General features: G+C 41.4%; 1 protein-coding gene across 1 annotated transcript in view; it reads right to left on the bottom strand.

The window, feature by feature from the left end:
* Window positions 1-146: 146 nt before the first annotated feature.
* NEK9 (NIMA related kinase 9) overlaps window positions 147-13297 on the bottom strand; it is a 41038-nt gene continuing 27887 nt past the window's right edge. Inside the window, exons 17-22 of the mRNA XM_065941459.1 lie at window positions 11483-11653; window positions 10681-10740; window positions 7879-8084; window positions 6645-6806; window positions 4102-4311; window positions 147-2609 (exon numbers count right to left, since the gene is read on the bottom strand). Of these exons, the coding sequence (XP_065797531.1) occupies window positions 2487-2609; window positions 4102-4311; window positions 6645-6806; window positions 7879-8084; window positions 10681-10740; window positions 11483-11653 (932 nt within the window). The 3' untranslated portion in view covers window positions 147-2486. The remainder of the gene's footprint in view (window positions 2610-4101; window positions 4312-6644; window positions 6807-7878; window positions 8085-10680; window positions 10741-11482; window positions 11654-13297) is intronic.

The raw sequence follows: 13297 nt of genomic DNA on the forward strand, positions 1-13297 counted from the left end.
AAAGATTATTTCTTTGCAAATGCCCCTTGCATTTATTTATTTATATAACGACTCACTGAATCAAAGATTCACGAAGGCCTGGAGTCTGTGTGTTTGATCCCCAGTGACTAAGGTCCATGTGCAGGCTCACTGAGGCATAGCACTGATGGAGAGTTGAAATGTTTATTTAAAACAGAAATGCCAAACCACTCCACCCTCAACCTTTCAAACATCTGGCTAACAATAAGCTAATTCTTCAGCAACAATGTCAGAGCAAAGGAGTAACTCAGGTTATACTATAATGCAAAAGCAGTTCTACTGGAAAACTTAAAACACCTAGCACTACATAAAGAAGGAAAACAGGACACAATTTAAAATTAGCTACAGAAAACCAGTTAAAGGCATTTCTGCTGCCTCACCTTTCACTTCTTATCTGATGTGTGGCTGCCACCTATGAACTGGTTTCTGTTTGCATAGCTTTTTGGTGGAAAAATCATGTGGCTGTCCCAGGCACAATTTGGGAAAGTGCAAATTGTCTCTAAGGCACAGAACTTATATTCTCATCCAGATTAAGAGCAAACCAAGACTTCCCAAGGGAACATGCCAGAGCAAATGACCCCAGTGTTCCACTACTGGAGAGTGACTCCCCCTCCGGAGCCAGGGCTCCCACCCTCCCTTCAGTGCTCCTTCACCCACAGTCTCAGCAACGTGCCCATGTCCCTCAGTTCCATGGCACAAGCAATACTCATGATTAACACCCAAACAGACCCTGCCTCTCAGGCCTGCTGAGATGGTGAGCATAAGGGATACAGGAACATGAAAGGCCAGTCAGTCCTTTAAAAAAAAAAGTTGCATTTACATGATGAACCAAAACCCATTGTTAGGGTTTGTTGCAAACCCCCCAAGTCCCCAGAACTTGTAACTTTAATCCAGGGTTGGCCCCTTCCCTTATTTTAAGAAAAGGCTTCAGTGATTACGTTAGTACCATTGTACTAGGCTTCCCAGAATTGAGAAAACAATGGGAATATCAAACCAAAGAAGATCCCATTGAGTAGAGTTGCCCATCCCCAGCTGTGGGGTTTTCCTGGAGCAGCAGCCTTTACACCACCAATTGTAGGGAAATGGCAAAATTTACATTGCACAGGTCCTTCCAAAATATTAAACAGATATCAAACACTTACTTGTTGGTTGGGGAAAATGAAACAAATCATTTTAGCTCTTTCTAAGGAGGTAGGATGTGATGGTCATCAAGGCAGCTCATGTAAAGGCGAGCTGGAAACAAAGCTCGCCTCCTTAAGTAAAACCATCAAATGTTTCTAGGACACTTGCTCTCTTTCGAAGAGCTGGCGTGCTCCTGTCTACAATGACATGAAGACACGGGGATCAGAAGGGAGCTCTCAGCCAAAATTCCTCTCAAAAACTGGTAGGCTCCTCCTGTTCTGTCAGGCTTCAGGGACTACCAGGTTTTGGTGCTGGCTCTGGGCCACTCAAGTAGGAAAGATGATACAGATTCACTGATATGATAAAACACCAAAAGGGGAAAAATACTGACTAGACATACAGAAAGGGAGTGGCTGGGGCTGCTGATGTCAAGATTAGAACCCTAAGAGCCACGAAGGTAGAGGCACAAGTAGCCTCCTCAGAGGAGAAGACTCAAGTCACTCTAGGTCCTCTCGAAGATACCAAGCTGAAGCAGCTAAGGAGGACCTCCCCTCATGGTTTCCTCCAAAGTCCATTCCCTCTGCCCCATGGACTCAGTTCTCTACGAGACGCCTCATCTCTCAGAAGGCTTTCCCAAAGCTAGGAAATCCCACCCTGACACTCCTGCTGTGTGACGAGGAGGGACCTGCCCTTCTTTCTCTGCTCCTCACTGAACAAGTTCCACTCAACTCTCAGAGTAAAAGCAATCTAAGCCCATTGTTCCTCCTAAAGCATTCAGCTGCACAAAGTAATTCAACTTTCTGAAAACAAGCTGGAGACTTACTCCACCAGACATACTTTCTTGGACTAAGGCTCGTGAGAGGGCTTAGAACACTTCACCACTCTCCAGATGACCCTGGATGGGCCATACCTGGTTCCAGCCCCCTCCAGCTTTACACTTTAACCTCCTCCACCCAGAGGTGCAATGCCTGGCACTGAATTCCCAAGGCAGCTTCCAATTAACGGTGAAAATGATAAGTGGGATATAAGCTGCTAGCAGCAAAATGAACGTGAGCGTCGTGTCTCCTCTTCAAAGGTGGGATCACCAGATGAGGTACAGAGCTGCTGTTGCTATGGCAGTCACTGAGGACAAAGCCAGGGCCATGGGGCCCTCCGTTCTCCAACACAAAACCACTCCTAGATCCTAATAGGCAGTGCTACTCTCCAAGTGTACATGGAAAGTGCTTCAGAACCTCCGCCTCGCGCTCCTTGTCTGCAAGTGAATGAAGCCAGGAAAGCGCTCTCTGCGTTCAGTAAGTGTGCTGTGAAGGTCTTTGGATCCTAGTTTCCTGGAGGCTAGACAGGCTTTAGAGGCTGGGTCTACAGGAGTCTGTTCCCAGGAGACACCAGGAATCTGAATCTAAGTCAGGCTTTGGATCCACTTCTGTCTCTTCCTTTGCGGTCTGAGTTCCTTTGGAATGCATCCCCACCTGTCCAGATAAAACACAGTTCCAGGTTAACTGCCACCTGGTTACGGCGGCTCAGGACTCCATTTTCAACGCCAACCCCTTGAGAAAGTGCAGCCACTTTCGTGAGCCCATAATACTACCGGGATAATAGGACTTTATGTAAAGGCCACTCCTGTACACTTGTTGCAGGTAGGGTGACCAAGTGTTGCAATTTGCCCAGGGCTGCAGGATTTTCTGGGATGCAGAATTTTTGGTTTTAAAACTCTTAACAGCCCTAGGCAAAACGGTCCTCCTGCCTGCTACCGCTGCCAATCACTTCATGCTTACCTCAACTGTGTATATTACTTTCCAAAATAATAATAATGTCACCGACATTATTTCATTTAATCCTCAAAACAACCATACAGGGTAGGTGGTATTATTTTCTTCTTTCAGGTGAAAACAAGGGCTCAGAGAAACAAACTAATTTGTGCAAACGTGTAAAGCTGATAAAGGAAAAAGCCAATGGTTCACAGTATTTCCCTATCCTAGTTCACTCTATACAGAGCAATACTATGACCCTTTAAAAATGATGCTAGCAGCAACACCAGTGAAGTTTTTTTTACCAAAAAGGCTTAGCTTGAATCTAACCAAGCCTTAAGTCTAACTTATAGTTTACAGAAATGACAAGGTGACAAAAGAACAAGTGAAGTAACATCTCAAGAAAATAAGACAAAGCCAGAATGTAGAACATTCTGTTAAATGACTAACCCTGTTTCTTCAACAAACCAATGCCATGAAAATTTTTTAAAAACAGAGGTAGGAGTGGTAATGCAGGGAATTGTTCTACATAAAAGAAACAAGAAACATAATGTCAAAGGAGGTTCTTAACTGGTTGCTGGTCTGATAAAAAGTTATAAAGAACATTTTTTTGTGTGGGAAATCTGGGAAAATTTGAGCGTCAACTGAGTGCTAGATGAAAATTAAGAATACTAGTAGTATTTTTGTTAAATGTGGTAATAGTACTGTGGTTCTCCAGAGGCATGAGTGTCTATTTTTGGATGTATGTAATGAAGTATTCAGGGCAGCTATGTCATGACTTGCATAATTTGTTTGAAAATGGTTTAGCTAAAGAAAAAGAAAAAAAATATACACATATACACACAATCCTATTTCAAATACACACAGATAAATAGCAACACATATTTAAACATATACACATTTGAAACAATCACAGCAACATATTAACGACTGTTGAATCTAGATGTGAGTCCACTGAACTGCAATGTTTAAGATTTTTCATAATAAGTAAAAGGAAAAACAAAGGTAACAGAAAAAACAATGGAGTTAGGTGATGAGATGATTCAATCCAGGTGCCTAAAGACAGGCCGAGCTTCTGGGATTAATTACAAAAGTTACACTGTCAAAAAATAAGTACTTGCAAAGAAGTAAGTCTATTTCAGTGACTGGTGTTTTGTTTCTGTGATTCTTCAAAACAAAATTAGAAATTGAATTATTCTTTTAATGCTCTCACCTGCTGCCCTCCTTCTAATTTATTGTTCAGCTTCTGTAGCTGGGTAAAAATCTGAAGATTTTCTTGTTGTAACTTCTGTTGTTCAGCCAGACACTTCAACACCAGACCCTGCAACCTCTCAACCTCCACCTGCAGAGTAGTGCACGCACAGGTAGGAGCCAAGGGTGTTCCCTTCCCAGCACATGTTCCTGCAGGATTCAGCCGAGGTGGCTAGAGAGACAGGAGAAAAAGGGTCATAGGAGGTTCTGCCCGTATGCTACAGCTCCCTAATCCAATGTCCCTTCTATGTGCTACCAGATTTTACTTTTAAAGTAATAAGAAAAAACACATACACATGAAGTCAATGTAAGAGAAACAGAAAACTTCTGGGATTACTGTAGAAGCTGGTTTTAACATCACAGAGCAAGGGAGCTCTCAGTGCCTCAGTTGCATTACGGTAAGCTAAAAGAAAAATCATCTATTTTGGAGGACTCTGTGAAATAATTTAAAGTCACTGACATCTTCCCAATTTAAAGTTGTGGGGGAATACACAATTTGGTTTGGAACAAGTATGATCACAGTGAGGACACCATGATTCAAAGGGTCAATATTCATGAAATATAGTGGATCATACTTGAGAAGAGATTTAAGAGGTGTTCAGTAAACTGCATCACCAAAACAATTCAAGACTGCTAACTGACAGAGGAATAAAAATGTTTACCTTGAAGTTTCAAAGGCTTTATGTCCTCTTCTGGGAAGCTTTTCAATTATGCTAGCCTGGATTTTTCTCCCTTCTACTGTACTTTTAAAAAGGGTCAACAAATAATAGCCACCGGCCAAATCCAGCCTACAGCCTGTTTTTGTAAATAAAGTTTTATTGGAACATAAACATGCCCATTCATTAGGTGTTACTTTTGGCTGCTTTTGTGCTACAATGTCAGTGTTGAGTGGTTACAAGAGACTATATGGTCTGCAGAGCCTAAAATAATTACTATGCAGTCCTTTAGAAAAAGTTTGATGATCCCCAGTTTAGTTTTATTGAGATAGTTACCACAATTTGATTTCTACCAAAGTTGGGAATAAATGCATTGCTCTCCCAATAGACTAAAAGTATTATTTCTTATTATACTTAAAACTCCAACCTACGCTCAGTGTCATGAAAAACTGGACTTGAATTTTGGAATTTCTAAGGCAGAGAGAAAAACATCTACTTCTGCTCCACTGACTACTCCAAAGCCTTTGACTGTGTGGATCACAACAAACTGGAAAATTCTTAAAAAGATGGGAATACCAGACCACCTGACCTGCCTCTTGAGAAATCTGTATGCAGGTCAAGAAGCAATGGTTAGAACTGGACATGGAACAACAGACTGGTTCCAAATCAGGAAAAGAGTACTCCAAGGCTGTATATTGTCACCCTGCTTATTTAACTTATGTGCAGAGTACATCATGAGAAACACTGGGCTGGATGAAGTGCAAGCTGGAATCAAGATTGCCAGGAGAAATATCAATAACCTCAGATATGCAGATGACACCACCCTTACGGCAGAAAGCAAAGAAGAACTAAAGAGCCTCTTGATGAAAGTGAGAGAGGAGAGTGAAAAAGTTGGCTTAAAACTCAACATTCAGAGAACTAAAGTGATGGCACCTGGACCTATCACTTCATGGCAAATAGATGGGGAAACAATGGAAACAGTGAGAGACTTTATTTTTGGGGATTCCCAAATCACCGCAGATGGTGACTGCAGCCATGAAATGAAAAGACACTTGCTCCTTGGAAGAAAAGCTATGACAACCTAGACAGCATATTAAAAAGCAGAGACATTCTTTGCCAACAAAGGTTCATCTAGTCAAGGCTGTTTTTCCAGTAGTCATGTATGGATGTGAGAGTTGGACTATAAAGAAAGCTGAGCAGTGAAGAATTGATGCTTTTGAACTGTGGTGTTGGAGAAGACTCGTGAGAGTCCCTTGGACTGCAAGGAAATCCAACCAGTCCATCCTAAAGAAAATCAGTCCTGAATTTCCACTGGAAGGACTGATGCTGAAGCTGAAATATTTTGGTGAATACTTTGGCCACATGATGCGAAGAACTGACTCATTTGAAAAGACCCTGATGCTGGGAAAGATTGAAGGCAGGAGGAGAAGGAGATGACAGAGGATGAGATGGTTGGATGGCATCACTAACTCTATGGACATGAGTTTGAGCAAGCTCCGGGAGTTGGTGACGGACAGGGAAGCCTGGCATGCTGCAGTCCATGGGGTTGCAAAGAGTCGGACAAGACTGAGCGACTGAACTGAACTCAACTGAAGGCAGAAAAGAAAGACAGTCATCTGGAATCGAAAGGTGTGGGCCTGTCAGAAATACGAAAGGGTAAATACTATCCACAGAGGTCAGTTTAGCCTTGCATAGAGGCTTTAAGCACTACTGAACAGACAGTGTGAACTGATGCTGGGCAGCTGGGAGACAGTGAAGCTAGAAGGGGAGGCAGGGAGGCCAGGAGAATGGGGCGGAGCTTACAGCCACTGTTTATCTAGTCTTGATTTTAAGGCAAAAGCTCAGTTACCCAGGCTCCTGCTGGGGGCTTGTGTTCCAAAGGCTCTTCGGAAGCCATCTTGAGTCCTTGTAGCTCGTCATATGGTAGAGTATCTTTCTCAGATTCTGAAAAAGCTGCACTTAGGGGAGATGGGCTGTCAGGCATAGGGATGAATTCTGCATTTTCCAGCTCCTATGTATGAGAGAAAGTACCTCATCAGTTCTGAGCCATTCCCTTTCATCCGAATTCCTTCCCTGCTATACCTTTCACTCTGACGTGTCATCGGCACCCTCTAGCGGAGCAGGACAGCTGTGGTTACAACACGGTTTGCCCTGTCAGTCAACATCCTGCCAGTCCCTCTGAGGAGCTGATAGTGAAGGGAATTCAAATTCAAGAACACTTTTTGATACTCAGTGTGATGCCTCAACACACTCAGTCAACAAAGGCTATTCAGTAAGCTGGGAAGCTCTAAGGTGCTTCCCAGGCTCTAACTGCCAGGCTGCTAAAGGTTTAGACAGAACTGTGTGCCGCTTCTTTCATTCACATTCCTAAGTAGCTATCAAGTTTAATATTATTACAGAGGGGGCTTTACATCTACAGGTTCCCTTTTTTGTTGGGAGGGGGGTAAAAAATTTAAAATTTCTCTTAATTACAATTTTTTTTAAGAAGCTCTTCTTTTTTAATGTCAACCATTTGTAAAGTCTTTTCACTGAATTTGTTACAATACTGTTTCTGTCACTAGGCATGTGGGATCTTAACTCCCCAGTCAGGGATCGAACTTGTACCCCCTGCTTTGGAAGGCAAAGTCTCAACCACTGGACTGCCGTGGAAGTCCTTAACTATAAATATTGACTGTAGAAAATATGCAAATGTAGACAGGCAAAGGGATATGATAAAAATCACCAGTAATTCCATCACTCACAGGTAACCACTGCTAAGGCATTTTTCTACTGTAAGGCATTCCAACGACCCCAATATCCTACTTCTATGAACCACAGTACAAAATCTACAAGTTTAATCTTTGCACACATGCATTACAAACACTTCTTTCAAGGAAGGTTACATTAATTTCCATTCACTTAAGTAATACAGGTATGAGACCACCTTATCTTTTCTTGTCAGGAAGAAAAAGGATTAGAGATTTGATGATTTCGGCTCAGGTAGAAATCAGAAAACTAGATGCCTGCTGCAAAGCACTTGAGCAGGACATGGGAAACAGAGATCCTTCTAGTCCCTACAGAGTTCCCGTCACCAAAGGAACTACCTTTCGAAGCCAGCCAGGACAGGAGCTGCTGGCCCCACTGCTGATCCGCATGGCCTCGGTGGGACTGACGAGACCTTCCATGCCTCGGTCTGCTTCCATTGTTCCTCGGAAGCCTCCACTTGGATCAGGAGTTTCAGATTCCTGCTGACTGTCCTCTTCTTCTCTTCCGCCACCGCTGCCACCTCCTGGGCTGGAGCTCTGAACCACTGACAGATACACAGCACAGAAATAGAGAGCTTTGCTATGCAGCAATATTTACCAGCTGACAGCCCCACCAAGCCCTGGAGAGTTTCCTAGAGTCATGTGAAGTGGAACAGCAACGGTGTAAGTCAGATACCTGGGACTAAATTTCTAGTTTTTTACACAAGGTATTGTGCATCAGGATCTTTATGACAGTATTCACTTCTACTTTCCAAACTTGCTTATATTTATGTTCAGCAGATTATCAGTGTTCTACAGGATTACTGAATACTGACCCCAACCACTGCATCCACACCTTAAATGTTCAGACTCCAACATCCTCCATAGAGGTTCATCTTATATATTGAATACAAAAGATTTTTCACATTTGAGCCAAACACCTCTTAAAGTTGCCAGATAAACTCACCATTAATTCCCTTTCTGGGAAAACAATTGAATAGAGAAGTCCTCAACATTAAATTCATCAAATTCTTTAATGACTATCTATAAGAATTTAAAAAATATGAGGGCTTCCCAGGTGGCTCAGTAGTAAAGAACGTGTCAGGAAGATCTCCTAGAGAAGGAAATGGCAGTCCACTCTAGTATTCTTGCCTGGGAAATCCCAAGGATAGAGGAGCCTGGCGGGTCAGTCCCTGGGACTGCAAAAGAGTTGGACACAACAGCAACGAAGCACAATAACAACAAACACAAACAAAAACTGCGACGGCTGGTGCTTCCATGTCGCGCAGCAGATTCTAAGTTACCTTTAATGAAGATGAGCTGATGCACAGACAGGAAATGAAACTGAATTTTCAAGTGGGCCAAAGAAAAATATAACTAAGAAATTTGCCAAAAAACAACAAAAAAAGCATTGCACAGGATCTTCTCAAGTTAAATGTAAAGGGTTACTTATTCATGACGGCCAGCTAACTTGGTTTGAGGACTGCACTGTGCCTCACTGTGCTCGTGTGAAAGCGGCAGAACTGTGGCTGCCAAAATAATCTCTGAAGCTTGCTTTTTTGTCTTAATGGCTTTAAAAAAAAGTATATTACAAAAAGTAAAAGTTATATTACCATTGACATATACATAAGACTATTTCTAACATGTATAAGTTTTGATGCCTAACAAAATGAACATATATGAATCTACTATGTGAAAGTACAATTACTTTCCAATATGGTGGCTATTAGCCATATTTTGTTATTTAAATTTAAACAGGATTAAAAATTCAGTTCTTCAGTCACAAGAGGCACTTTTAAGTGCTCGGCAGCCACATGTGACTGGTGGCTATTACACTGGACAGCACAGATACATAACATCCCCACTGCTGCAGAAAGAGTTATAGGACAGGACTGAACAAGGATATTGCTCTATCTACCTTGTGAATTCCTTCCTTCTCTGGCGTCCTACCTAGATATAACTACTCTGATTAATTTTGTATTTTTCATTTCTTCTTGAGGAAAAAAAAACTTTATCACACACTTATGTATCCTTATACAATATATTATTTATTCTGTTTGTATTTAAACTTTACAAAAAGGCATGTAGACTGCTGCAACTTGCTTTCTACATTTCACATTATGGAAATATGTGTGGATGTTGTTCATTTTAACACATATAATATTCCACTGGATGGTTATAACACATTCAATCAACAAACACTTACTAATTATAATACCATTTGCCAGGCACTCTTCTAGGCAATGTGGATAAAATTATTGAAGAAAAAAGACAAAAACCCCTGCTCTTACGGAGTTTACATCTTCCAGATAACGGACATGTGCTTTTAATCTTATGCTTTTTCTTTAAATACTGTTCCAGTAAAATAAAGCTGTAACAGAACAGCTGTGTTTAGCAAAAAGATACTTTATCATTTGTAACAGATATTAATATGGACAAAACAGATGCTGAGCAATGAGTTACTAAAGAAAACTAATAATAGGTATGATGCCTGTTTATGTCAACTAGAGTTTAACAAGTCTGGATCAGATTTGCAGCTGTCTTTTTGGAGGATTAATTTGCTTTCATTCTGGGTCTTTATCTGTTTTGATTCCACAAAATATCCAGTTTTGAGACATCAAGGACTATAGGTACTCTAGCAAATGGAAAACCAAAAGGAACACAGATTCAGTTTCCCAGGAAGGCCCTAAATAAGGGAACCATGAAGAAAGCAGCCAAAGGAAAAGTATTAGAGACTTTCAGGCTGATTTTCCTGACCACAGTGAAAGTTAAGTCAACTTTTAATTCTGAGGGCTTGTTTTGAAGGACTATTTCTACAGATTGGAACACCCCTGGGAACACCATACAAGTAAAGGGTGGACAGAACATACGGCCCCTAGCATTCTAAGGAAAGGAACAGTACATAAGTCACATTACAATGTTGGGCTAGCCACGTAATTACTCCCACATGTGTGGTGGCAAAGATGTACTCTCCCCCTGACCACAAAGTAAAAGTCATAATCTATTGTGAAATCTACCAAAATATGCTCTTCCCTCTTGATCACTGTGCTCCTCATTTCCCAAAGATATTTCCTATTTCCTTTTTTTGGGGAGACTGCATGGAATTCAACCCAAAGACTCGCACCTGAGAAAACCACTGGAACCTGAGATACCGCTACTTACCAGTTCCGATGGATAAGCCACTGCTATTGGAACGGATGGTCTTAGAATTCAATACTTTCTCTGAGGAAAAATATTCAGTAGGTAAGCATTGTTTACAGCCAGAGGCAGGAAAAGTGACAAGACTTGGACAGGGACTTAATCTAGGAGATAACTGCTATCTCTCACACCAGACAACTAATTACTATTTTAGATATAAATATTAGAAGCCAAGCACCACTAGCAACTCTAACTATAATCACTGTGTGAAGTAGCAATTCTCCACCTTAATTATTCTTTGGAATTAGCTGGGAAGCTTTAGAAAGTAGCAATGCCTAGTCCCAACCCAGAGGTTCCGATCTAATTGGTCAGGACAATGGGATTTCTAAAAACTCAAGGGATTCTAATGTGCAGCCAAGGTTGAGAACCACTGACCTAAAACAATGAACTTGTAGACCTTTACACAGGCCTTTATAATTTAGTTCATAACAAAGGAATCTTTATGCAGAAAACAGTTATGGTTTAGTTTCTTTTTAAAGGTGTACTGAATGTTTCTCACAAAAGCATGATTACAGATAATCTAATTAGTGGACGACCAGAAGTAACAAATTCTATGTTAAGGGGGCAGAGTCCAAAGTTTACATGAGTTGGCAAGTGACAAAGCTCAGGAAATAATGGTCTGTTCCTACCACCTGATCACTGTTAGATCACAGAAGTAGTTTCTTTTCTTTAGGACACTTTTGTTTGCAAGGGTGTGACCCTCAGTAACTTAGGTGTGGGTCTATCCTCTGTCAAAGCCATCCTAACCAACAAGTGGAACCCTTACCAACAATGAGAATGGTGTGCCAGCCTCGGCAAGACAGGTCTGGGACATGATGCAAAGATCCAAAGATGGGCCGAGGCCATGAAGTGCAGATATCTGAGCCGTGGGGTCTCTCTGTGGGTGTCATTGCCAAGCGACCATTACCACCATTGCCCCAGGCAAAAATGTGATTATCTGTAAAAAATAAATAGCAGAAAGTTGAACAGAACACTGGCTTCCGAACTCTTTTGGATTCCCCACCTTAATGTTCTAGAGCTAAAAAGATTTTTCGCCCCTATTTATTCCCTTGTATAAAGCCTAAACAATTTCTGATGCCACCAAGGTAAAAATGACCATTGCTTCTACATACTGCCATCCATTCATTCACTCATTCAACATTTTTGGTCATCCATTCAAGTATTTATTGGGCATCTACTTCATGACAGGCACTGCTTGAGGTGCTGGGAAGACAGCAGTGAACAAAGCAAAGTCGCTGCCCTTGTGAAACTGACCTTCCAGTGGGGAGAGACTGACTAATTACTTTAGGTAGTATTAAGTGCTTTGCAGGAAGATCAACAATAAAGAAAAGTGGAAATAAACCATAACAGTGGAGTATCATTTCTTTAGATAGTGTAGTCGGAGAAGTGCTTGCTGATACCTGAGCAGACCTCCTGAAGTGAGAGGGAACCACGTCTATCCAGGGGAAGAGCTTTCCAGGCAGAGAAAACAGCTAAGTACATAGCTCCATGTAGGTAAGGTGAGTATCACATACACAGAGCAAGAAGTCCTCTGCAGTTGGAGCAAAGTAAAGGAGTGGACAGTGGCTACAGAAGAGATCAAGAGGTGACTGAAGTCTGGGTCACGTGGGCCACTGCAATGACTTTAGTTTTTATTGTTTGAGATAGGAGACCAGTAGAGATACTTAACAGTAGGTATTTAAAAGGATCCCCCAGGCTACCATGAGGAGAACAGACTGCAGGGGCCCAAGGGTGGAAGTAGGGAGATCAGCTGTAGTAATGAATGATGTAGTAGTGAAGTGGTTGGATATATTCAAAGATAATCTATAGAATTTGCTAATGGATGGAATGTGAGGTGTAGGACAGAGGTGCTGTTTTCCAAAACAGGAAGGCTGCAGGAAGAACTGATTTGAACAAAAAATCAGAAATTTGTTCTGGAATATAGTAAATTTGTTTGAGATGTTCATTACCTCTTATCCAAATCAGGACATTTTTAATGAAAAGGGGGTGCTATTAACGATTAAGCTCAGACAATAGGCATGAATCAGGACCAATCTGGGAAGACTGGGCTATAAAGCCACCTTATCTTTAGACATTCTAAGTCAAGAGGCGGTTGAATTAGTGAGTCCGGGAGTCAGGGATGGTAATATAAAGCTATCAGTGTACAAGGGAGGATTTAAGGTAATAACCTCACTCAGAAAATGAAGGGAGGGAAGGATTGAGCCCTGGACACTTCAAACTTTAGAGCCGGACACTGCAATCACAGCAGTGAACCTACCTGACTGCACTAATCTGTTTATATGTACATCTCCCCTACCCTACTAGACTATGAATTCCCTGAGAAGAGCAACTAAGACTTTTTTTAAAATTTAAGTATAGTTGATTTATAATATTTTATTAGTTTCAGATGTACAACATAGTGACTCAATAGTTTTATAGATTATATTCCACTTAAATTTACTATAAAAGAATAGTTATATGTTCCTATGCTATGCAATACATCCTTGGTGCTTATTTTTTATACATAGCAGTTTGTGTTTCTTAATCCCATGCCCCTATATTGCTCTTCCCCACGTCTTCCTCCCCACTGGTAACTACTAGT

This window comes from Muntiacus reevesi, chromosome 7 (assembly GCF_963930625.1).
Source record: "Muntiacus reevesi chromosome 7, mMunRee1.1, whole genome shotgun sequence".
In the NCBI taxonomy this organism is placed as follows: Eukaryota; Metazoa; Chordata; class Mammalia; order Artiodactyla; family Cervidae; genus Muntiacus; species Muntiacus reevesi.